At 46.8% G+C, this 26,542-nt stretch overlaps 1 protein-coding gene across 3 annotated transcripts in view; it reads left to right on the top strand.

Annotated features, from left to right (window-relative positions):
* CEP131 (centrosomal protein 131) overlaps positions 1 to 26,542 on the top strand; it is a 126,579-nt gene that overhangs the window by 58,388 nt on the left and 41,649 nt on the right. For 2 of the 3 annotated variants that reach the window (XM_033961698.1, XM_033961700.1), the window contains 6 exons: positions 10,626 to 10,728; positions 11,353 to 11,554; positions 12,366 to 12,473; positions 18,126 to 18,243; positions 24,610 to 24,684; positions 25,274 to 25,416. In XM_033961698.1, coding sequence (XP_033817589.1) covers positions 10,626 to 10,728; positions 11,353 to 11,554; positions 12,366 to 12,473; positions 18,126 to 18,243; positions 24,610 to 24,684; positions 25,274 to 25,416 — 749 coding nt within the window. The remainder of the gene's footprint in view (positions 1 to 10,625; positions 10,729 to 11,352; positions 11,555 to 12,365; positions 12,474 to 18,125; positions 18,244 to 24,609; positions 24,685 to 25,273; positions 25,417 to 26,542) is intronic. The other variant, XM_033961699.1, reaches the window with a different exon arrangement.

Here is a 26,542-nt window from a genome sequence, read left to right as displayed (position 1 = left end):
GATATCTCTCCTCACTTATCTCCCCCCCCTGTGATCTCCGCTCATCAGGCAAGCCCCTCTTATCTGTACCCTTCTCTTCCACTGCCAACTCCAGACTCCGTCCCTTCTTTCTTGCAGCACCGTATGCCTGGAACAGGCTGCCTGAATCAATACATCATGCTCCATCCCTAGCAACGTTCAAATCCAAGCTAAAAGCCCACTTTCTTGAAACTGCATTCAACTCTTAACTCCCACTCACTGCTGTCAGATACCTAGACCCACTGTATCATTTCTTCTAGCATAATCTCACCAACCCCAAAATCTCCTGTTTAAATTAGATTGTAAGCTCTTCTTAGCAGGGACTGTCTACTGTATGTTAAAATGTACAGTGCTGCGTACACCTTTCAGCAGTATAGAAATAATAAATAGTAATAGTAGTAGAGAGAGAGTTGGCCTCTTTACTAGACTATCTACAAGCTGTTTAGTGTAGATACAAGTGCTTTAATTATGCAAATTGACCTCAGTAGCATTTTTGCTATTGGAGCGTCGGGTAATGTGTTGAATCGGTTTAGTGGTTTTCTTGAAAGCTGTTCTTATCGACTATCCTATATAATAAAACCCTAGCCGCACATGCGCACTCTTATCTGCGTGTTTCTATGATCCGTATGTCTGTGGCCACAGGAGTGCGCATGCGTGCTTAGGGTTCCCCCCCCTGTAAGACAGTTCATCTTCGTTGTCTTCGCCCCCCCTCCCCAGCACACCTGAACCCCCGTTCAGCCTCCCATCCTACCCTCCCTTCCCGCGATCTGGCCGGCTCCCTTACTCCCTTGCCGCCGCCCCTCTTCCCTTCCCGTGGTCCCGACAAATGTCCTGATTCCAGCAGCGGCCGCAGCACTCTAAACACGCTGCTTCGCAGCCTTCTACTGCCCTGATTTGCTCTGCCCCACACAGCAGAGCAAATCAGGACAGTAGAAGGCCGCGAAGCAGCGTGTTTAGAGTGCTGCGGCTGCTGCTGGAGTCAGGACGTTTGTCGGGACCGCAGGAAGGGAAGGGGCCGGCAAGGGACTAAGGGAGCCGGCCAGACCGCGGGGACGGTGCGCGGCAGCCTCAACAGCGTGTAGGCGGGCGGCGCGTGAAGGAGTTTGAACAGGTGGTGGCAGTTTTGCTGGAGTTTGAGCGGTGGTGGCAATTTTGCTCAGAGGAACGGCTGGAGGGTGTGGTGCCGGTGCTGCAGGTAAAAATTCTCAAAGGAGAGGGAGAGGGAAAGGGGGCTGCTTTGGAGGAGGGGTGTGCTGGGAGGCAGACAGCTTTGCTTGGGGGGAAAGACAGAAGGGGGGCCATGGAGAGATAGTCAGGGAGGAACTGGAGGGGGAGAGGGAAAGGGGGCTGCTTTCTAGCACCCGTTAATGTAACGGGCTTTAACACTAGAATCTACATAATTCTCTTTCTCATAAGTGGAGGAATGCAGGTGGAGTCCCTCAGGGCTCACCTTTGTCTCCTACATTATTTCATTTATATTTGGCTCCGCTCAGTTTACGAATTTCTTCTTTGGGTGTCAAGTTCTATAGTTACGCAGATGATATTACAATATTGACTGCTTTTTCAAATGACATTTTATCCTCTATTCAATCAATACTCAAAGCTTTGAAAGCCTGGATGAGTGATTTTAGTTTCAAGTTTCAAGTTTTATTAACATTTGATGAATCGCTTATACATATTTTCTAAGCAATGTACAATTTAAAAAGCCACTAGATAGTGGACCCACATGCAATTGGACAAACTAATTACAATAAAAACTAAATAAAACAATTAACATATTAGCAATCGCATTAAAAACAGACATGATTAAAGAAGGAAAGGAGGGAAAAGTTACAATTTCTTTCTCTATTAGAAATTACATAAAAGGGAGAAAACAGTAGGGATGGAAGGGGATTAATGAATTTGATATTCGTATCAAAATATAAGGGGTCCAAGATAGGCTGTATTACACATCAAATGCGTCTTGAAACTTAACTCTGATAAGACAAGATTTTTGGGGGGGCATTTCTATCTGACATGATCAAGGAGGACTCTCTAAATTTGAACGGTAACATTTATTCCATCTCACCGACTATAAAAATTTTAGGAGCCAACCCTGACTGCAAATTATCTTTTCATTTTCATATTACTATCCTGGTTAAAAAATCTTATTCTTTAGCACTCTCCAGACCAGTAGAGGTTAACTTTACAAGTGGGTATATATCTGATCATGACCAGCAGGTGGAGACTGAAAACAAAACTTTGGGACAGTATATCCTAGCCCCTCCTCTCTATTTCCCTCAGTCTTCTTTCAGTCTCCAGCAGGTGTGAGTGATCTGTGCCCATCTCCCTTGGTAGGGCTGTTGGAATTTGTTTAGGGGTTTATTGTCCCTGTTTTTGGCCGGACGGAGCTTGGTCGGGCCCTGTTTGGGGGTCCGTCCGACCTCGGGGGGTGTCAAACCCGGCGGGTCTCGAGCGGGGTCCCTCCCCCCACTTCCTCCACCTCCCCACATTTTTTTAGAGGAGCCTCAGCAGTAAGCCTTGCCCCCTAAGTCAAGCAAGGCATATTGCTTCGAGAGCCTGTGGAGTCTGTTCTGTAAAAAAAAAAAAAAAAAAATCCTGAGGTAGTGCTGGTCTGAAGGGTTGTTTCCCTTTAAGAAAACTGTATTTTACTGTATTTTTTCATGTAACCGGCACTTTTTTATAGCTAGGTCGCGTATGGAGCAATTGAGTCCAGCCGCGAGGCACTCGCGGCCGGCCTGAACTCGGCGGTTTGGGTCGGTGAGGTGGTGGAGCTCCGTCGGCAGCGGCTGCAGGTAGAGAATGACACGGTGACGGTTTACCCGCGGCCACCGCATTTAAGCCGCGGGTCACCGCCGAAAACGGGGAAGAAAACTAGCAGTCGCTGCGGTGACGGGGACAAGGCCATTCACCGACCGCGGAAACGGTGAACAGGTTTGTCCCCGCGGGCCAATGTACCCCCTTCTAGGAACCGCTATTTACCGTATTTTCACGCATGGTATACAAAAGTTTTAAAACATAGTTCCCACCCCGCCCGACGCCCGATTCACCCCCCCCCCAGCAGGACCACTCGCACCCCCATCCCGAAGGACCGCCGACTTCCCGACAATATCGGGCCAGAAGGGAGCCCAAACCCTCCTGGCCACGGCGACCCCCTAACCCCACCCCGCACTACATTACGGGCAGGAGGGATCCCAGGCCCTCCTGCCCTCGACGCAAACCCCCCTCCCCCCCAACGACCGCCCCCCCAAGAACCTCCGACCGCCCCCCCAGCCGACCCGCGATCCCCCTGGCGACCCCCACGACCCCCCCACCCCCCTTCCCCGTACCTTTGGTAGTTGGCCGGACAGACGGGAGCCAAACCCGCCTGTCCGGCAGGCAGCCAACGAAGGAATGAGGCCGGATTGGCCCATCCATCCTAAAGCTCCGCCTACTGGTGGGGCCTAAGGCGCGTGGGCCAATCAGAATAGGCCCTGGAGCCTTAGGTCCCACCTGGGGGCGCGGCCTGAGGCACATGGGCCCAACCCGACCATGTGCCTCAGGCCGCGCCCCCAGGTGGGACCTAAGGCTCCAGGGCCTATTCTGATTGGCCCACGCGCCTTAGGCCCCACCAGTAGGCGGAGCTTTAGGATGGATGGGCCAATCCGGCCTCATTCCTTCGTTGGCTGCCTGCCGGACAGGCGGGTTTGGCTCCCGTCTGTCCGGCCAACTACCAAAGGTACGGGGAAGGGGGGTGGGGGGGTCGTGGGGGTCGCCAGGGGGATCGCGGGTCGGCTGGGGGGGCGGTCGGAGGTTCTTGGGGGGGGCGGTCGTTGGGGGGAGGGGGGTTTGCGTCGAGGGCAGGAGGGCCTGGGATCCCTCCTGCCCGTAATGTAGTGCGGGGTGGGGTTAGGGGGTCGCCGTGGCCAGGAGGATTTGGGCTCCCTCCTGGCCCGATATTGTTGGGGAGTCGGCGGTCCTTCGGGGGGAGGGATGTATCGGACGTCGGGGGGGGGGGCATCAGGCTTTCAGGATGGGGACAGACCTTCAAGGGGGGACAGTGCAGGGAAGTCAGGGAATTTATATTAATTAATTTTTTCTCTGCGTGTTTTGTTTTTGTATAGTTATTAACTAATATTTAACTAAGTTTTAAAGTTTTAAAGAATGTTTCCTTTATACGTAAATAAAGAAAAGTGAATGGGATTGCAGTGGCGGTGACGGGGCGGTGAATGGGGTGGCAGTGGCGGTGACGGGACGGTGAAGAGGATGGTGAGACGGGGACGGGGCGGTGACGGGGATGGTGAGACGGGGACGGGGCGGTGACGGGGATGGTGAGACGGGGACGGGGCGGTGACGGGGACCAATTTTTTCACCGTGTCATTCTCTAGCTGCAGGCGCCCAGAGCTCCCCGCTGATGGTGCCTCGCGAGTCGGCTTGGAGCAGTGGGGAAGCCCGGTCTTCCACAACCGCCCACGGAGGGATTCCCCGAAGGATTCCCTCTCAGCTGATTTTTTGACAGCTGATGCCGACTTGCCTGTCTTAGCGGCTGAGACTGTTCAGTCTTCTCAGCGCTACAGGCCATGGAGGGAGCATTTTTGGCGGGAACTTCGCCATTTTCTTTGTCTGGCCCCTCCATTTTGTCTGCAACCTCAGGTGACCTTCCCCCTGTATGGCGAACACAGGGGCAGGTTTCAGCATGGACCCCTGCTGGGGCAGGGAGTCCCTGGGGACCCCCAGGGGTTTTTTGCCCCCAATTTATTTTCTTTCTTTGTGCGGACTTTTGGGGGTCCCACGTGCGCCTGGGGGGTTTCGGGGGGGGTTTCCCTCCGCGCCCCCTATGGCTTTGCCTCCCTCTTTTCGTTTGGCGTCCCCTCTTCCTCCTCCCTCATCCAAGCGCCCGCGGGGGGGCTTGGATTGCGAATTGGTGGGCGGAGGAGCGTGTTGGCCTGGTTGAGGACCTGGCTGCTTTGGCGGGCTTCCAGGATCCTCTAGAGGGGACGCCCGTTGGCAGCGGGGCGGCGGGTTTCCCGTCTTCCAGAGCAGATGCGTCCGTGGTGCGCTTTTTATTCAGAGGGATGAGCTTTTAGACCTGTGTAGCAGGTCTCCTTGGTGCTGCATTTTTGCAGTGGCGCCACCGGAGACCCCGCGTATGGGGGCCCCTCTGCTTCAGGGGGTCTGTCCTGTTTCCCGCTCTTTTCCTGTGCGTCAGGATTTGCGGGATTTTGTGTTGGCGCAGTGGCCTATGGGCGCAGTTTCGTTTGGTGTGCGCCTTGGCTCTTGGGTATCCCGTCCCGGAGGGAGGTAGGGCTACCTTAATTTCGCCAATGGGGAACGCGGTGGTCTCGGCACTTGCTAAGCGGCATACCGTGCCTGTTATGGACGGTTCTGCTCTTAGGGTCTCGGAGGAGCGTGCATTAGAGACACTTCTTAAGTATGATTTTGATGTCTCTGCCTTTGGGGTCCAGGCGGCTATTTGTGGGGAGCTAGTCGCTCGCGCCGTGTTTCGGTGGGCTGAGCGTGTCCTGGATCGGGAGTCTGATGACTGGTCTCTAGTGGATCAGGAGGTAGCGAAGATTGCGATGGCTGCCTCGTTCCTCTCAGATGCTCTTTATGACTTGGTGCGGATTTCGGCTAAGTCTATGGCGTGGCCGCGCGGCGTATTTTGTGGCTGCGCGCTTGGGCGGCGGATTCTGCGTCCAAAGCTAAGTTTACTAAAGTTCCCTTTAGGGGGTCTTTTTGTTTGGAGAGGAATTAGATGAGTTGATTCAGACTCTGACGGACTCGAAGGTGCCCCGTCTGCCTGAGGACCGTGCCCGCCCTGCGTCTCGGTGTGGGGCTGCCCGGGGGCGTTTGCGGGAATTTCGCAAGTATCGCCCGGGGCGTGGGGCTGCTTCTTTCCCGGCTCAGGGTTTTTCCTGGGGTCGGTTCTTCCAGCGCATGCAGCCCTTTCGGGGGGCCCGTCGGGGGGCAGGGAATCCCTCCGCCGGTTCCCCCGCTTCCCGTCCTGCGCAATGACTCCTTGCCGACGCCCCCTTTGGTTCCGGTGGGGGCACGGCTGCGCAAATTTTTCCCCAAATGGGCCGAGATCGCGTCCGATCAGTGGGTCCTTGAGGTGGTGCGGGACGGTTACGCTCTGGAGTTCACCCGCTCTCTGCCGGACCTTTTCCTCGCTTCTCCATGTCAGACTCCATGGAAGACGCAGGCTTTTCGTCAGACCCTTCAGCGTTTGCTAGATCTCGAGGCAGTGGTGCCGGTGCCCCCTACGGAGTGGGGCACCGGCAGGTACTCCATTTACTTTGTGGTGGCCATAAAGGAGGGGACCTTTCGGCCCATCCTGGATTTGAAAGGGGTCAACAGAGCTCTCAAGATTCCGTCTTTCCGCATGGAAACGCTGCGGTCGGTCATTCTGGCGGTTCAGCCGGGGGAGTTTCTTACGTCTCTCGATCTGACGGAGGCCTACTTGCAGGTTCCAATTCGGGCCTCTCATCAGCGCTTCCTTCGCTTTGCGATCTTGGGGCGGCACTTTCAGTTCTGTGCGCTTCCCTTTGGTCTGGCCACGGCTCCTCGGACGTTCACCAAGGTAATGGTGGTCGTTGCGGCAGCCTTGCGGTCGGTGGGCATCCTGGTTCACCCCTACCTGGACGACTGGTTGATTCGGGCAAAGTCGTTGCAGGAGAGCTCCCGGGTTACGGCTCGGGTGGTGGAGTTTCTCCGGTCGCTGGGCTGGGTGGTCAACCTTTCCAAGAGTCGGTTGGTCCCGGCTCAGCGTCTGGAGTGCCTTGGGGTTATGTTCGACACCTCCTTGGGGAAGGTCTTCCTTCCAGAGGCCCGGGTGAGCAAATTGCAATCTCAGATTCGCCTGCTTTTGGCGTCCCGGGGTCCTCGGGCGCGAGATTTCCTCCAACTCCTGGGGTCAATGGCGGCGTCCCTGGACGTGGTGAGGTGGGCGCGGGCCCACATGCGTCCTCTTCAGTATGCTCTGCTCCGGAGGTGGTCTCCCCGGAGGCAAGATTTGGATGTTCCGGTTCCCCTGCGAGGCTTGGCGCGCTGCAGTCTGCGCTGGTGGCTCCGGACCCCTCACCTGGTTCAGGGGGTGGGTCTGGATCTCCCGCAGTGGACGGTGCTCCTTACGGATGCGAGTCTCCTCGGTTGGGGGGCTCAGTTTATGGGCCACTCAGCTCGGGGCACCTGGTCCGCGGAGGAGGCCTCCTGGTCGATCAACGTGTTGGAGACCAGAGCGGTCAGGCTGGCGCTGTTAGCTTTCCACTCCCTTTTGCTGGGCAAGTCGGTCAGAGTCCTGTCGTACAATGCCACGGCGGTGGCTTATGTCAATCGTCAGGGGGGCACCAAGAGCACTCCTGTGGCGCAGGAGGCGGCTCGGCTCATGGTTTGGGCGGAGTCCCATCTTCTGGACCTCTCGGCTTCTCATATAGCCGGGGTAGAAAATGTTCAGGCAGACTTCCTCAGTCGTCACTTCCTGGATCCAGGAGAGTGGTTTCTCGGCGCCGGAGCGTTTCGGTTGATAGTGCAGGCTTGGGGGCAGCCCCTGATGGACCTGATGGCCACGAGTGGCAACGCCAAAGTGCCCCGCTTCTTCAGTCGGCGCAGGGACAGTCTGGCCGAGGGTCTGGAAGCTCTGTTCCAGCCGTGGCCAATGGAGGGGCTCCTGTATGTGTTCCCTCCTTGGCCGCTGGTGGGCAGAGTACTTCTTCGCATTGTTCGCCATCCAGAGCTGGTGGTTCTGGTGGCTCCGGATTGGCCTCGGCGTCCGTGGTATGCGGATTTGGTGAGGCATCTGGTGGCGGATCCTCTTCCTCTGCCTCTCTTGGACGACCTTCTGACGCAGGGTCCCATTCCCATGTTCGACCCGTCTCCCTTCTGTCTTACGGCGTGGCTCTTGAAAAGGGTCGCCTGAGCAGGAAGGGTTATTCAGGCAAGGTAATTTCTACACTCTTGGGGTCCCGTAGGCTTTCTACCTCTCGGGCTTATGTGCGGGTTTGGCGTCTCTTTGAGGGATGGTGCCGGGCGCGGGGAGTGGTCTCTTTTCGCGCTTCCCTGCCTCACATTCTAGAATTCTTGCAGAATGGCCTGGATAGAGGCCTGGCTTGGTCTTCTCTCCGGGTACATCTTGCGGCCCTGTCGGCTTTTCGAGGGTTGGTGTCAGGTCAGTGTTTGTCGGCCCTTCCTGATGTGATTCGGTTTTTGCGGGTGGCCAAGTTGCTTCGGCCTCCCATTCGGCCCTCGGTTCCCTCTTGGGATCTCAATCTGGTTCTCTCGGTTCTGGTGCGTCCGCCTTTTGAGCCTTTGGATGGCTGTTCTTTGAAGGACCTTACTTTGAAGGCGGTCTTTTTGGTGGCCATTACGTCTGCTAGGCGTGTTTCTGAGCTGCAGGCGTTCTCTTGTAGGGCTCCCTTCTTGGAGTTTTCTAGGGAGCGGGTCGTCTTGCGGCCTGTTCCTTCCTTTCTGCCGAAAGTAGTGTCTTCTTTTCATGTCAATCAATCGGTGGTCCTCCCGGTCTTGGGAAATCGGGAGGGCTCGTCTGAGCAACGGCAGCTGCGCAAGTTGGATGTCGGTCGGGTTCTCCGCTCTTATGTGCAGCGGACTCGGGAATTCCGGAAATCCGATCATCTCTTTGTCCTTCTGGCGGGTCCTCGTCGGGGGGCTGGCGCTTCTAAGGCTATTATTGCGCGCTGGATCAAGGAGGCGATTGCTTCCACATATCTTCTGAAACAGAAGCCTGTTCCGGAGTTTCTCAAGGCTCATTCCACACGGGGTCAGGCGGCTTCTTGGGCTGAGTCGTCGCTCGTGCCTCCAGTGGATATTTGTAAGGCTGCGGTTTGGTCCTCCTTGCATTCCTTTGTTCGACATTATCGGGTAGATGTTCAGGCGCGTCGGGACGCGGTGTTCGGTGAGCGTGTTCTGGTATCGGCCCTTCGGGGGTCCCGCCCGTAAGAGGGACTGCTTTGGTACGTCCCACTTGTAAAGTTAACCTCTACTGGTCTGGAGAGTGCTAAAGAAGGAGAAATTAGGTTCTTACCTGCTAATTTACTTTCTTTTAGCTTCTCCAGACCAGTAGAGGTCCCCACCCTGTCTGTTGTTGTTGTTGTTGGGGCTGTTGCGCGGGCAGTTTTTGGTTTTTGCTGCGGGTTCTAGTATTTTTCTAGGGCCGGGGAGAATTGAAGAACAGCGGCTGTGGCTCGGCTGGCTTAGCTGGCGAGCTGTGGGGGACATTCTTCCTTCGGGAATTTCTCCTCTGCATTTTCCAACAGCATTTTGGGTATGTTATTTGTTACTCCTTTCGGAGTATTGTTTTTTCTCTCTGTTTTTTTCCAGTTCTTGGTTCTGCTTGGCTATTCGGCAGACTGAGGGAAATAGAGAGGAGGGGCTAGGATATACTGTCCCAAAGTTTTGTTTTCAGTCTCCACCTGCTGGTCATGATCAGATATATACCCACTTGTAAAGTTAACCTCTACTGGTCTGGAGAAGCTAAAAGAAAGTAAATTAGCAGGTAAGAACCTAATTTCTCCTTACCTTTTATGGAAATTAAGAACGGTAAAGCCTTATTTTGATTTCACTGCGTTTAGACTGGTGGTACAATCGCTTATTTTGAGTTCATTGGATTACTGTAATATCCTTTATCTTTCGATCTCTAAGCAAAATATAAAAAGAATGCAGATCATTCAGAATAGAAACATAGAATATGACGGCAGAAAAGGGCCTACGGCCCAACAAGTCTGCCCACTCAAATAACCCTCCCCTCTAAGTTCCTTACTGCAGTAAGGTTGATTTTTGGATTGAAACGAACAAACCATATTTTGCAGTATTATAAATTGCATTGAGGCTAGAGTGGTTTTTAAATTAGGCTGTTTGTTTTAAGGCTTTGAATGGATTGCTACCTAGTTATAATTTTTATTGTTTCAGATTTGTTAGTAGGAAACATTTACGTATAGTGCACCTCCTTGATTTTCCATCAGTAAAGGGATGTGTTTACAAACGTTTCCTTGATAAAATGTTGGCATTTCAGGCAGCTCTATGGGAAAAAGAAATTGATATTCATATAACATTTTTCACATCTTATTCAGCCTTTAAAAAATGTTGAAAACATCTTTTTGGTAAACATTATGACTAATTCACTGTGACTCATTACATTTCAGCTTTTAGGTAACTGTTGGAAATATAATATCTGGTAAACTCTTAGATCAATTGTGATCTGCTACATTGTTAGTAATTCTTGACCTGTAAACCGCACAGAACCGTGAGGTCGCTGCGGTATATAAGAATCTCTGTGATGTAATGTAATTGCCAATCAGGATAGCAGGCTGGTACAGTTAGACACTTGTACATTGTAGTAGCAGGCTTGTACACTTACATAAACTTGCACGTAGCTCTCATGCTCTTTTTTTCCACGCTGCTATATAAATCCAACCTGTAAAGTTGTCGAAATCCCACCAGGGCCCCTGTTTCACGAATGCTTCATCAAAGGAACCACTTAAGATTGGCTTTCTCACTTTAATACTTCCTATATGTAATCTTAGTATATTTCTCTGCTCAGTGCCAGCATTTATAGATGTGAATATGTTGTGGAAAGGTGAGGTAGAGCTTGGACTCCAGTGTTTGCTCTTCCATAGGAGATTAAGAAGCTGAAAGAACTGATGAGCGCCACTGAGAAAATCAGACGAGAGAAATGGATTGATGAAAAAACCAAGAAAATTAAAGAAATCACTGTGAAAGGTGCGTGGGTGGTGACACTTTGGGGGGAAATAAAACAGGCAGAACCAAAGGGCATCGGCAGCTGCACTGGATGGATATTAGCATATGACATGGAAACAAGAGCTGCAGTCAATGACCGCCCTACTGATGTCCCTGTGCTTGGATCTCCCATATTCCAAAGCCATTTTATATCCCATCTATGCATTTTTTTTTTTCTCAAATAATACTTTATGGAAGAATTAAAATGAGATGACTTTTTTGATCAATGGGAAGTTTATAGATAAGATGTTCTCTAATCTCCATTTTGTAGTTGGCCAATATCTAATGTGAATCCAAGATTTCCATATGGCATTCAGGCAGGGGCATATATTCATACTCTGCCCTCATTTGGGGCCCCTGAACAGTAAGGGGATGGAATTAAGAGGAGAGAACAAAGCTGCAGAAAGATTTAATGCTGACACATTCACTCTCTCTCAAAGCTATCCCAGTCCTCTTGCAACTGTTTGGTGAGAAATAGCATATGCTCTTCAGTTGAAGTCATAACCTTTCTTGCTGAATGGACTGATTCTGTGTGTCAACCATAAAACAAGGAGGTCATCAGAGTACCTCCTACTGATAACCTTTCTCCACCTCCCTCCCCCCCAGGCCTGGAGCCTGAGATCCAGAAACTAATCACTAAACACAAACAGGAGATCAAGAAACTGAAGTTGCTACATGAAGCAGAGATGCTGCAATCAGATGAGAGGGCGGCACAACGTTACATCCGCCAGACGGAGGAGCTGAGGGAGCACCTGGAGCAGGAGAAGGAAGAGCTCAGTCAGAGGGAACGAGAGCTAGCCAGACAAAGGTAAGTGGGAAGGACAAAAGGAGTCTCAGAGGCATGTGAGGGCATCCTCAGGAAGAGGAAACTGAAAGAATCTTAACCCAAGCAAGTGCTTGAATTGTGCTCAGTTATTTCCACTTCCTTGATGACTCTTCTCAACCTTCAGCTCCACTTGGGCAATGCTACTTGCCCTTCCAAAATCCAGAAATTATTAAGCTATCAAAAGTTCTAATTCTTAAGTGTCTCTCCAGACCGGCACAGCTCACTGATGGGTAATAGCTCACCAAGACCAGCAGGTGGAGACTTGAGACACAAACTTTTGGCTGTAGTACAAGTGGGCTGTGCAGTCCCAAGCATGTGGAGGTGTCAAGCTTTTGCAGTCTTCCCTGGTTTAGTGTAGGGCTGTTTGAATTTGGTTAGTGGCCTTCTGGTCCCTGTCTCTGGTGCCAGACTGAGCTTGGGGGAGTATAATATGAGCAGTGGCATTTGGCTTAGCTGGCGAACTGTGGGGACAATTTGAAGGTTCTTGTTTTAATCAGTATTCTACAGTGTTTCCCTGGCCATTCCAGACAACTACTTTGTCTTTTCCATATGAGAGTGGAGTTGGTGTGTTTATAGTTCACAGTGCTTTAGTTCTTAGTTCCCGCTTGGCTATTCGTCAGACTGATTGTAGAAGGGACTGCACAGCCCACTCTTACTACTGCCAAAAGTCAATGTGTTCTCAGTTTCCACCTGCTTGCAGAGGAGTGTAAACCCATATGTTCTGTGCTGGTCTGGAGGGACTAAAAGAAAAAAAAAATAGCAGGTAAAAACCTAATTTCATTCTCTCACCTAGGTATGAAAAGCAGCTGGAGCAGGAAGAACAGTCCCTCCAGCAGCAGCGACGGAGACTCTACAGTGAAGTGGCAGAAGAGAAGGAACGCCTAAATCAGCAAGCTGCCAGGTAGGGAGACAGGCCATGGGCTTACATGACTTCTAGGTGACATGCTATATATATAAAAACATTCTTTTAAGTTGAGAGTTAATGAAGTAACAAAAATGCCAGTTGTCTGAATTGGAATAGTCATAGAAAGGAAAACATGAATCTCACGGTCAGTGTAAGAATCGGCTCTTTTTAGTTCTCCCTCCAGCCTGTGGGCATTCTACAGCTTCTCCAGGGTCATTATACACCAGCGCTATTTAAGATGTGCTGACGTCGTACCCAGATTTTTAGTTTTACATAATTGAACAGAAGAGTTGCCATACAGGGACAGACTGAATGTTCATCAAGCTCAGTATCCTGTTTCCAACAGCAGCCAACCCAGGTCATATGTATTTGGCAATCTCCCTTGAGTAAAACAGATTTTATGCTCCTTATCCTAGGAATAAGCTGTAGATTTTCCCAAATCCATCTTAATAATGCCATAGGGATCTGTACTTGGACCAGTGTTATTTAACTTATTTTTAAATGATCTGGAAATTGGAACAACAAGTGAGGTGATTAAATTTGCAGATGAAGTTGTTAAAACGCATTCAGATTGTGAAAAATTGCAGGCGGACCTTAGGAAATTGGAAGACTGGGCGTCCAAGTGGTAGATGAAATTTAGTATGGACAAATGCAAAGTGATGTACATTGGGAAGAATAACACAAATCACAATTACCAGATGCTAGGGTCCACCTTGGGGGTTAGCGCCCAAGAAAAAGATCTGAGTACCATTGTAGACAGTACGCTGAACCTTCTACCCAATGTGCAGCAGTAGCCAAAAAAGCAATTATTAAAAAAACAAAAGGGATGGTTAACAAGACTGAGAATGTTATAATGCCCCTGTATTGTTCCATGGTACGACCTCACCTGGAGTATTGCATTATCTCAAGAAAGATATAGCAGAACTAGAAAAGGTTCAAGGAAAAGCGACCAAGATGGTAAAGGGGATAGAACTCCTCTCGTATGAGGAAAGACTAAAACGGTTAGGGCTCTTCAGCTTGGAAAAGAGACGGCTGAGGGGAGATAGGATTGAAGTCTACAAAATCCTGAGTGGAGTAGAACGGGTACAAGTGGATCGATTTTTCACTCCGTCAAAAATTACAAAGACTAAGGGACACGCGATGAAGTTACAGGGAAATACTTTTAAAACCAATTGGAGGAAATATTTTTTCACTTAGAGAATAGTTAAGCTCTGGAACACGTTGCCAGAGGATGTGGTAAGAGCGGTTAACGTAGCTGGTTTTAAAAAAGGTTTGGGCAGTTTCCTGGAGGAAAAGTCCATAGGCTGTTATTGAGACAGATGGGGAAGCCACTGCTTGCCCTGGATCGGTAGGTAGCATGGAATGTTGCTACTATTGGGTTTTTGCCATGTACTAGTGACCTGGATTGGCCACCATGAATATGGGCTACTGGGCTAGATGGACCATTGGTCTGACCCAGTAAGGCTATTCTAATGTTCTTAATAATGTCTTTTATGGCCTTTTCTTTTAGAAAGTTATGCAAACCTTTTTTAAACCCTGTTAAGCTAACTGCTGACACCACATTCTCTCTAGCAGACTGTGCAGCACTATCCAGATACCCCCAAATTCTATAATGTCAATCTAAATTTAGGTGTCTAACTTAATTAGGCTAAAATTGGCACCGATAATTGGCAGTTAACCTAATAATTGGTGTTGGACTCAGTTGGAAGTTAAGCACCTAGGCCAAAATGCTTACTTAAAAGTGGGCGTGGTTAGGGGGCAGATCATGGGCCTGTTTCTGACTTAGGTGCTGTTGTGCACCCAACTTAGGCAGAAGCATTTAATCCAAGGAAACCTGGCATCAATACGGCATGCGTAGAAGTTAGGACACCTCACAGTGACTGAGGCTGCTTATGTAGCACTAAGCACAGTTCTGTACGGTGGGCCTAACTTTATAGGCTTTAACGATGCTTTTAACTGAACTACTTTCCCTTAACTATTAATTTTATACTGCTCCCCAGTTCCTAAGTGTTTTTCCCTTATATGTTCCTCACTTTTCTATTACAAGTGTATTTCTTCCCCCTTTTCCTTATGTTTCTATGGCCTACGGGTCAACATTTATCCAGTTTGTACGGTCTGTAGTCTTGTAGTTTACTATAGGAAAGTATGTTTAATTGTCATTTTTGTTAAATGTTAATACTTTTTACTTTGTACAACGCTTTGTAGTATCGAAAAGGCGTTTAATCAAAAATTGAATAAACTATAAACTATAGAATCACACTTAGTATTGCTCTTCCTACTTACTCTTAGATTAAGTCTTCTTTTAAATATGTATTTTTACATTAGTGATTTCTATTCCGCTTGTGCCTTGCGGTTCTAAGCGGATTACAAATTAGAAGATATCTGGACATTACCGAGAGAATTGTATAACAAAGATTCATGTACATTACATGATACAGTTGATAGTTACAAATTAGAGGATATCTGTATTTATCCGATGGAATTACATAGTAAAGATTCAAGTACTTACAGGAAACAGTGGAGAATAACAATATATTCGGGTAGCTGAGGAGGATAACCTAACATTGAAGGGATAAGTTTATTGGATACATGTGGTAGATGCTTATTTAGTGGTCTGGATATTTTTTGGTTGGTAAGATTCAAGGAATTGACTAGTGTGTTATTCACAGGGGAGAAAGCATGTACGAGTGGGAGGAGATTAGTAAGTAAGGACGTGTTTTTTGAATAGAAATGTTTTGATTTCTTTTTGAAACACTTTGATGTCTGTTGTTTTGATCATCAGTTTGGTGATGGTGGGGGTCAATTTTCGCTGCCTGTGTCGCCAGGAGGCTGTTGTAAAGTTTCTTACGTCGGGTACCATTATGAGTGGGGAAGGTGAATAGGTTCTGAGTTCTTCTTGATCTGGGTGAGTGGTAGCGGTGTAGGCGGTTGTTTAGGTAGCTGGGGGCAGTGCCATGGGTTACTTTAAATAGTAGACAATAGAATTTGAACAGAGTTCTTGCTTTTATCGGAAGCCAGTGCGCGTCTACATAGGCGGGAGTGATGTGGTCAAATTTGCTAAGTGAGTAGATGAGTCTGATGACAGTATTTTGAACGGTCTGTAGTTGTTTTATCATGTTGTTTGGACAAGGTAGATAGAGGCTGTTGCAGTAATCTTAAGGTACTAAGTATGAGGGATTGTACAATGAGCTTGTAGTGTTCTTTGTAGTGTTCTTGTAGTGTTTTTAGCCCAAGTTTCACTTAAATACTAATGTTGTTTTTTGTTTTTTTGTTTTTAAGAATCTTCCTGATGTTGCTCTTCCCTAAGATGTTTTTCTTTTGGTTTTTTACTTTAAACAAATGTAGTTTTATCCCTGTATTCCTTATGTATTATTAATCGTCTAAGGATATGTTTTTATGTCTAATGTTCAAATGATTTTATTTAGCTCCCAATTTTATTTTTGTGATACGCATTGAAAATATTTGATATTGCGTGTAAATCAAAATTTTAATAAACTTGAAACTCTAGTCGGTGCCAAGTTTTTAGGCAGGATGGAATCTGGGCAGAGCTGGGAGATATTTAGGATAGCAAAAAGGCTGGTGGGCAAGTATCTCAGTGCTTCTAATGGAGGAGTTGCTGTACAGTGAGAGATTGGAGAAACTGGGCCTCTTCTCCCTTGAAAAAAGGAAACTGAGAGGGGACATGATCGAAATATTCAAGATAATTAAGGGAATAGACTTAGTAGATAAAGACAGGTTGTTCACCCTCTCCAAGGTAGAGAGAACGAGAGGGCACTTTCTAATATTAAAAGGGGATACAAATGTAAGGAAGCTCTTCTTCACCCAGAGAGTGATGGAAAACTGGAACGCTCTTCCAGATTCTGTCATACGGGAAAACACCCTCCAGGGATTCAAGACAAAGTTGGACAAGTTCCTGCTGGACTAGAACGTATGTAGGTAAGGCTAGACTCAGTTAGGGCACTGGTCTTTGACCTAGGGGCCACTGAGGAAGCAGACTGATGGGCACGATGGACCACCGGTCTGACCCAGCAGCGGCTATTCTTATGTTCTTATGTGTGCCAGGAAATCCAGTGCTGATACCCGGACAGGACCTGGCACTGAATGTTTCAGCTACCAGCAGCCAGCATTTAGCAAAACACTGACCACCACCAGCTGAATATTATCCCTGTGCTCTTTCTCTGTCCTTATGTTCAGTATTTTAAATCTTTTATAACTGACACAAGCTTGGTACCACCCTTTTCTTTTCTGAAAGTATTAATCTACAGTGAGCAGGGTGATATTGGGTTATAGACACAATGCCTCTCTCTGACATGTCCTTATCATTTTTTCATTTATGTAGATTTCCTATAACACTTTAGTCTTCTAAAATAGGTTAAAGCATTAAAAAAAAAAAATCAAATAAAAGGAAATCCAACCAACTAATAGAAAAGAAACAAACAATTTAGGCGATAATCCTATTAAGTCAGAAAATAAATTGATTTAATAATAATAATAATAACTTTATTTTTGCATACCGCAATACCGTAGTTCAGAGCGGTTTACAGAGGAAGAGACTGTACACAGACAGCAATGTTACAGAAAAGACTTTCAATTTACATTAGCAAGTCAAGAGTAGTCAGGTATATCTGGAGACATATCAGAGATACAACAAGGCAGGAAGGGAGTCAGAGAAATTTATCAAAGAGATAGATTTTAATTGATTTCCTGAAGGTTTGGTAGGAGGGTGCATTTGAAATGAGGGTGGTTAGATATTTATTCCATTTGCCTGTTTGGAATGACAGAGATCTATCAAGGAATCTCTTGTAGATACAGCCCTTGAAGGATGGGAAGGCAAATAGGTAGGCACGACGTGTGCAGGTGGTGCCTGGAAATTCAAAATAGTGCGACAGGTAGATTGGGGATGAACCTGTTATTTTGAAGCAGAGGCAGGCAAACATGGAAGATGATCCTTGCCTCCATCGGCAGCCAGTGTAGTTTTCTGTAATACTCAGTCCTGATTAAGGTCAGGCAACACTAAGCTAATTGAGCTCTGCAAACGCCTGCTGAAAAATTGTCCTTCAGAGATGTTCTAAAGGTGTCGTAGACCGATCCTGGGTTAGTGAATTCCATAAGACAGGAATGCATAGCATCTACAGCAGTTGACTCCAAACGAGCTTTCAACAATGGGGGTGGGGGTGGGGAGCAGACAATAGTCATGTAGAGCAGTAGTTCCCAAACCTGTCCTGGGGGACCCCCCCCCAGCCAGTCAGGTTTTCAAGATATCCCTAATGAATATGCATGAGAGAGATTTGCATATAATGGAAGTGACAGGTATGCAAATCTCTCTCATGCATATTCATTAGGGATATCTTGAAAAGGACAGGTTTGGGAACCACTGATGTAGAGACACGGGGAGGTCATGGAGAAAGCAAGATATGACTACTGCTAGGAAGAACTCTAAAAGCAGGAATCCAAATTTTGAACTTAATACAGTATTGAACAGGGAGCCAATGTTTGTGTATCCGATCAAATGTTTTGGCAGTGTAGGGGAGATGTGTTACAGTACACAGGTGTCAAAGAACTGCTGCTTAGCATATTGTCGGTGGGAATTCTGGTCCTGCGCAAAAGGAGGAATTTGGTTCTGACCCAGATGTATTTTTTGCTTGGCAGACAAAGATCAGAAGTAGATGACATGAAACGGCAGCTGGAGGAAAAGTGTTCCCTTAACGTAATGGCACTGAAGGAGGACTATCAGAAAAGCAAGGAAGAGCAGGAGAGACGGCACCAGGTCAGACAGCCAAATCGACACTTTACTCATCTGTCTTCTTACAACATTCCCCTCCCCCCCCCCCCCCACACACACACAACCTCTCAGATTTATATTGTGGGCTACTATCAGGTTTACACAGAGACACAACAAACTTGATGCGACTAAATTACTCGGTTCCATTGTCCATTTATCCGCATTCACTGAGTTGTGTCTGAGCAGATATTGTGCTATTGGTGGTGAAGATATGTTCAGCACTGAAACTCTTCCCCCTGTCTTGTCTCACCACCTTCCCTCACTGTTGATTAGTAGTGGCCTGGGGTATTTCAACTAAGGAAGTGAGCAAATATAGAAGCTATGCATTTGTCAGAAACAGGCAAAACAAAACCTAGATTCATAATCCAAAGTGGCAAGTAACCCTCTGTGTGTGGCCTTTTAGCTAAGATCCAATCATAGGGTCGGTTATGATACGATGGGAGAATTTTTAATATCTACACCTGCTTGGACCCTGGACCAATCAGGGAGCTTAAACCTTTTAACAAAAAGCTAAAAGGCACACGATGGAGAAGGAGACTGTTGCAACATTTCTGCCTCCCATTCCTAGTGATCTTCTGCATCACATGTTATATCAGACAGGACTGTATGTTTAGCAGTGATTGTGCAATATAAGGCAGTAAGGGTTAGAACTTATACCATGTATAATTTGTACAGCTACAGATTGAGATCAGTATTCAGAATAATAATGATAACTTTTATTTGTATACTGCAATACCACAAGCAGTTCAGATCGGTTTACAGAGGAAGAGACTGTACATATACAGTGATGTTACAGAGAATATTGTCAAATACATTGGTAACAAATTTCAATTACATTAGTGAGCCGAAGGAGGTTGGGTATAACCGGAAAGATGTCGGAGATACACTTGTGCAGTGGCAAATGTGTATATCTTTTTTTTTTCTCCACTTATATGGATCGAGACACCAGCAGCAACACACATTTGATTCAGTGAGTCAAAACCAGTTGCAAAAAGCAGTGTTGTAACAATCAAGACTTGTAATACAGTCCAATATAATATGGTACTTACATTCCACCATTAAACCTCTTCTCTCTATGCAGATTACAAATTTAATATACTAAGGGCTCCTTTTATTTTTTAAAATTTCTTTATTCTTTTTCAAACTTACATCAAGTGCACAAAAAGAACAACATGAAATACTATCATATAACACTTGAACATCATACATTAACTAAGGGCTCCTTTTACTAAGGTGCGCTAGTGTTTTTAGCGCGTGCACGAAATTACCGCGTGGTACGCGTTAAGGCCCTAACGCACCTTAGTATAAGGAGCCCTAAATGACAAGAGACATCCAGGAATTACATCAAAAGCATTCGTATATTTCTACTTTATACTTTCCAAACTCAAACCAGTTTAAATATTCTTCCAAAAAAAAAATCACCTTGACTATCTTTCTAAATTTGAGCTAGTTTGAAATCTGTCTCACTTCCAATGGAATGCTATAACATATAACAACTGATTGATATTGGAAAGTGGAAGTAAACGTTGTCTTAGATTTCACTCTTTTAACCGAGGGAGAGTTTAGCTTTAGGCAGTTCTTGCAATTAAAAGATGAGACTACTAGTTGAATCAAATGGGAAGGCACCCAACCGAGATGAATCTTCAACATTATAATACTTGCTTTAAATCTAATTCTGGCTTCTATTGTGAAAAGATATTGTAAGTCACGAGAAAAAGGCAGCATGCAAATTGATATTCTTAATCATTTACCACCTTATATATATACTAGTCTTTAAGCTCGTTACATTAACGAGTGCTAGAATAGAATAGATGTGTGTGTCTGTCTTTCTATCTCCTTGGCCGCTTTCTGTCTGTCTGTCTTTCTTTCTGTCTCACCAACACCCCTTGCCTGCTCCCCCTGTCCAGCAGTAGCCCTTCTCCCTTAATTTTTCCTCCCCCATGTCCAGCAGCACCTCTTCCCTGCTCCTCCTGTCCAGCAGCAGCCCTTCTCCCTTCTTTTTAGCACCCCCCTGTCCAGCAGTACCTCTTCCCTGCTCCCCCTGTTCAGCAGTAGGCCTTCTCCCTTCCTTTTACCTCCTCCCCCCTTGTCTAACAGCACCTGTTCCCTGCTCCTCCTGTCCAGTAGTAGACCTCCCTTCCTGTTACCTCCCCTCCCCTGTCCAGCAGCACCTCTTCCCTGCTCCCTCTGTCCAGCATCTTGCTTCCTGGTCGTTCATGTGTGCCCTCCTCTTCAAAAAAGCCTGCTGAGGATCGCAGCCAGCTGTAGTGAACCTCGCAGGCGCTATGCACATTCCCTCTGACATGATCCGGTGTGTCAGAGGGAACGTGCTACCAAGGTGCAGAGCAGCCTGTGAGGTTCGCAACAGCCGGCCACGATCCTCAGCAGGCTTTTTTGAAGAGGAGGGCAGACATAAGATCCACTTTGGTGGACTGGATGGAGGACTGCCGCTTCGATGCCTTGAGAGCAGGGAGGCCTGCGCTTTACAATTTCTGTGCCGGCCACTGGCACTGCTAAGCGAGCATGCGCACTCCTGCCGGCCACGGACCTACGGATCACGCAAGTAGGAGTGCGCATGCGCGCTTAGCATTTTATTATTATATATATATATATATACAGTATATATATATCTAATGTAATCTAATCCTTAGGTTTGTATACCGCATCATCTCCACGTTCGTAGAGCTCGACGCGGTTTACAGTAGGAGAAATAGGAAGGGACTACAACAGAGGGTTAGAGGTAGAAGTGTGAAGAAAATTTAGAGGACTTGGGATGCCAAGATATAAGAGTTTCTTTGATTCCTAAGTTGGAGGGAGACTTACATTTTTTGAGAAAAGCCAGGTTTTCAGATGTTTGTGGAAAACTTGGAGAGAGCTCAAGTTCCGAAGAGGGGAGGTAAGGTTGTTCCAGAGCTCAGTGATTTTGAAGTGGAGGGAAGTCCCTAGCTTTCCTGTGTGAGAAATGCCTTTTAGCGAGGGGAAGGATAGTTTTAATTTGTGGGAGGATCTGGTGGTATTAGGGTTTGAGGAATTCCAAGAAAGTGGGATAAAGGGAGGGAGGATACCGTGTAGGATTTTGAAAGCTAAACAGGTGCATTTATAGTGGACCCTGGCGATTATCGGAAGCCAGTGGAGCTTGGCCAGGAGCAGGGAGACATGGTCAAATTTACTTTTAGCGAAGATGAGCTTGGCCGCGGCATTCTGAATCCGTTGGAGTCTGTGGAGGTTTTTCTTAGTTAGGCTTAAGTAGATAGAGTTGCAATAGTCCAATCTGGAGAGGATGATGGATTGGACAAGGAGGGTAAAATGTTTTTGATGGAAGCAGGATCTAACTTTCCTAAGCATGTGAAGGCTGAAAAAGCATTTTTTTACCAAGGATTGGAGGTGGTCATTGAAGGACAATGTGGAATCAATGATGATGCCCAAGACCTTGCTCGAGAACTCAAGCTGCAGAGAGGAGCCAGAGGGTAGTGGGATGGAGGTGGGTAGGTGATCTAGTTTTGGACCGAGCCAAAGAAGTCTTGTTTTGGGCTCATTCAATTTCATTTGCACAGTGTGGGCCCAGGATTGTAGGTTCATTATACAAGAGGATATGTTCTTAGACAGGTCGGTGAGGTTCGAATCGGTCTCGAGGAGGATGAGGATGTCGTCTGCATAAGTGTAAATTGTTTCAAGGGGGAATAGGTGGAGGAGTTTTAGGGAGGACATATAGATGTTGAAAAGGATAGGGGATAGTGGAGAGCCTTGCGGGACTCTACAATTCGGTTTCCAGGGGGAGGATGAGGTGCCATTCATGTTAACAATGTAAGAATGAGAGCGGAGGAATTTAGAGAACCAGCCTAGGACTGTGGAGTTGATACCTATCTCAGAGAGTTGGTAAACAAGAATATCATGGTGAACAACGTCGAAAGCAGCGGAAAGGTCAAATTGTAGGAGGACGGCGAACTTGTTTAAAGAGTGAAGTTGTTGAACCCTTGAAATCAGGGAAGACAGTAGGGATTCGGTGCTGAAGTTAGGACGAAAGCCATATTGATAGGGTAAAAGAATAGAGAATCTCTCTAAGTATGATGAGAGTTGGGAAGAAATGATGGACTCTATCTGCTATTTGGGTGGTACCGTCTGAATGGGTAAATTATCTGTCCAGCTACTGAATACTGCTATTTAAAAAGGAAAATTTTTGGCCAGCCCTGGAATGCTCCTTTTTATATATATATATACCACCTATCAAGATTATCTAAGCGGTTTACAATCAGGTACTCAAGTATGTTCCATGGATTTTCACTTTTAGTGCCACTGAATATGTGAATAAAGTTAAACAGATAAAGAGATCCAGTTAACTTTAGGCACTGGCTGTCAGTCTGAGAAATGACCCCTTCCTTAGCATCAGTAGGAAATGAATCCAGAGACTAGTGGGTTGTGTCCCTCTACCAGCAGGTAGAGATAGAGAGTACCGAGTTGAAGTCTTATTGGATGGAAAGCCTCCTGGCCAACTAGTATTGCTCTGTCTCCAGCAGGTGGATGGATGGCAGTTTTTTTTAGCTCCTGGCTTCTGCTTCTAGTTTACCTCTGAGCTCCTGTTGCTTGCTTCAGTTGAGCTAAGGGGTGCCTGGCTGAGCAGTGCCAGCTTTGGGGGCTATACCTGGGCCCCCAGGTCCCTTCCCCACCCTCCCTCCTACATTGAAAGGGTATTAGTGTCTTTCCCATATTAAAAAAAAAAGTTAAATTGGACAGCAAGACTATTCAGTACTTAGTGTCAGAGCCTCACTGAGCTGTTGTCAGACTGGAATGAAAATATGATTTAGAACCATTGTACATCAGGGTCCTATGGGGGACAGGAAAAGGGAGTTCACAGTTATATGGTGGGAAAGTCATACAATTGCCTTATGTGGTACAGTCCTGAGGGTTGGGACAAGAAGAAGATCCAAGACAGACTCTACAGTAGAGAACTGTACAATGGGGGTCTTTATGTACTTGGACATAACTAACATGGCCAGCCCTATCAGTACATTTTCGGCCAAGCGCACAATCTATTGGGTTAGGGCAAGCATTTAATTTCCAGTTTGGGGGTAAATGGAGCGGGGTAAGAAGGATGTTGGAGAGAACACAGGACTTCCGCCTCTTTCTCAGGTGTGTCATAAAGGGGAGCTTTATATGGTGTAAGTGTCAGCATAGCTATCGCTAGCATTCAGCATTTTCAGTTGGTATAACTTATGTCAGCGAAGGCCTATGGGAAATTATATCAATCTGACTCTGGCATGTGAATGCAGATAGACCCTGAGGGCAGGGAGACTGTTTTAAGTAGCCCTGATTGATATGTTTTAAGTAGCCCTGATTGAATCATGATTAGCTAAAAGGTGTTAATGTGTTAATGTCTGATTAAGAGGGTGCTTAGGACAATGGGTCCAGGTGCACAGATAACTAAAGTTAATCAGAAACTATTGTCAGAGGCATACTGGAAATTACATTTGACCATAGCCTATTCTTCGGCTGTCTAGCACAAGTTTACTAAGGAAGGGAAGATTTAACTTCTATTGAAACTCAATAGTTTTCTATATTCAGAATAAGATTCCAAGCTATAAAAGCCTCCTCTCTGCAACACACAAAAGTCTATCTCTTGGCTCTTGGGTCTTGGCTCTCTTGTTCTTTCTTTCTTTCTTTCTCTCTCTCTCTCTGGCCGATCTCTGGAACACGAAGCTTGGACCATCACCCCATCCCCGTTTTCTCTCTCTCTCTGGCTCTCCCTAGAACTTCAAACTCTCTGTCTCTGCCTCTGAACTATGTAAGGCAGGGAAACTGCTTTGCTCTCTACTTAATTGTAATGCTTAATTGTTGTAATGCCTATGAATACTACTTTTCTGTAAGCCTATTTCTATAATATATTGTTTATGCAACCACCTCTGGCTGTGTTTTGTATTTGATTCTACTCCTGGTGAATCATCTGTGAGGGAACTGAACCTGGGACCTGGCGTTTGTAAGGGCGCCTCTCAAGTGACCCCACCAACCATATATTGTGGGGGCCACTAACAAACCTTACAAACCTCAGTTCTCTTCTCTAATACCCTATCCATAATTCTGACCTCCTCAAACTACTATAAAGTAGTATATTTATTCTGTAACTCAAAACATTGTAAATCGCCTTGAACCTGTTTCGGCATAGCGCGACTCAGAAATATCAGATTAGATTAATAAGAAAGTTATTGGGTAAGAACATAATGTTTTCATTGTATACATTGTTACACAAGTATATATTTCATTTGCTTCCTTTCTGACCTCAGCCTGGCATTGTTTCATAGCTAGGCATGGAGTGCTCGTTGGCTGCCTTGAGCCACACTAACCATGTATTCTTTTCAGGCTGAGATGAAAGCCCTGAAGGAGAGATTGGAGATCGAGAAACAGGCATGGCAGGAGACCTACATGAAGAAAGAGGTAGGAGCTCTAAGCTGATGTTATGAGGCTCCATTTTGGGAAGTGGGTGGGAGACTCATTTTATTTCCTTTATACTGCCTGAAAACTTTCGAAACGGTTTGCATTCAGATACAGTAGTTATTTTTCTGTCCTTGGAGGGCTCAATATCTAGGTACCCAAAGCAGTGTAGGGTTAAAGTGACTTCCCCAAAATCATAAAGAGCAGAGGCACTTCTTATGTTCTTATGAAATGGGATTTGAAATAGATTCCCCTTGTCAGCCTGCTATTCTAACCATCAGGCTACTCTTCCACTTCATTAGACTGGAGAAGGGAAAGAAAGCCATGTCAGCAGTTGGTTTCGGGAGGGCCTTTATGGATATATATATTCTTTGCAATAGCTTGGAGACCACATTACTAGGTAAGGAATGTACATCATGGGCCCTCTATCAGTATCCTCACAGAAACATCTTGTCACTGGAGGCTTTGAACTTGCTTCTCCCTCTCCCCCTTCCCCCACCATTGTCAGCCGTACATAAATGAAGCCTCTGCATGTCTGGACAGTATCATTCTCATCCGATTTAAACCCTTTATTGCTGACTGGAATTTTCAGGAGGCTTGGCTGCTATCCCGTGAACGGGAACTGAAGGAGGAAGTGAGGAAGGGGAGAGACAAGGAGATAGAGCTGGTTATTCAGCGCTTGGAGGCAGAAATGTCTACATCCAGGGAAGAATGTGAGCGAGCGGCAGAAAACAGGTAGGTGTTACTAGTGCCATTAAACCCAACCTAAGAACCCTGTCCCATTAACTCAAAAGTTAGCAGCTAGGGAGGAGATGGTGAAGGCAGTGCCAGCCAGACCTAGATTCCATCGGTTGCAGATCAGAGTTTCACAAGAAGGTCCCGACAGAAGGCAGCATATGATAAATGGCTATGGGGGTGTCCTGTGTGTGCCCAGAGTAGGGGTTCTCAACTCGGTCTTCTGAACATGTCAAGTAGAGAATGATAAATTTGTCCCCGTTAGTGCTGCCTGATTCAGGAAAAAAAAAATTTTGATTCGATTCAGCCTATTGAATCGATTTTTCGATTCGATTCGATTTTCCTGCCCAATTGGGTGTTTTTTTTAAAACATCCTGGTGAGTTTATTTTATGACTTCTTCACCCCCTTTGCCTTCTCCTAACCACACTGGTGCTGTGGTATAAACAAAAGAAAAATAATTTTCCTCTCTGTTAAATCCTAGCACACGTTTGCGGTCTAACACCAGCTCTGGCAGGATACACGTTTCAAATCTGGTATATTGTAATCAAAACAGAAAATAAAATGATTTTTTCTACCTTTTGGTGTCTGGTCATTATTCAAATCTTGTTAGTCTCAGGCTCTGATTGTCTTCTGATAATTTGCTTGCCAGGGTCTCCTTTCTTCTTTCTCTGTGCTAATCATCCATCTGCCATCTCTGTCCTCCCCCTCCGTTTCCCTTCCCTAGAGGTCTGGCATCTTTCCTTTTTTTCGTCTCCATCCACAGATCCACCTTTTCTCAACTACCCTTTCATCCAGCATCTCTCCTTCCTTTCCAACTACCCTCCTATCCAGTATCCCTATCCCCCTCTCCACACCATCTCTCCCTTTCTGTTCCTTCCCTCCCTAAATCACATTGTCCATCATCTCTCTCCCTCTCCTCTATTTTTAGACCCATTATTTCTTCCCCCCAAAGTCTAGCATATGCACATCTCTTTGAACCCCCCTTCCTCCCTCCCTCCGTGTACTTTTACACCAGGGCCCATTCCCCTGAAGGATTGTCCCCCCCTTGAAGGTCTGTCCCCCCTTGGCCTATATCCCACCCCTGAAGGCCTGCCATCAAGGCCTGCCTCTGTCCCCCCTAAAGGC

The sequence above is a fragment of the Geotrypetes seraphini genome, chromosome 10 (assembly GCF_902459505.1).
Source record: "Geotrypetes seraphini chromosome 10, aGeoSer1.1, whole genome shotgun sequence".
NCBI lineage: Eukaryota > Metazoa > Chordata > Amphibia > Gymnophiona > Dermophiidae > Geotrypetes > Geotrypetes seraphini.
The sequence above is the reverse complement of the archived record's forward strand: the minus strand, read 5'-3'. Positions and strand labels throughout refer to the sequence as shown.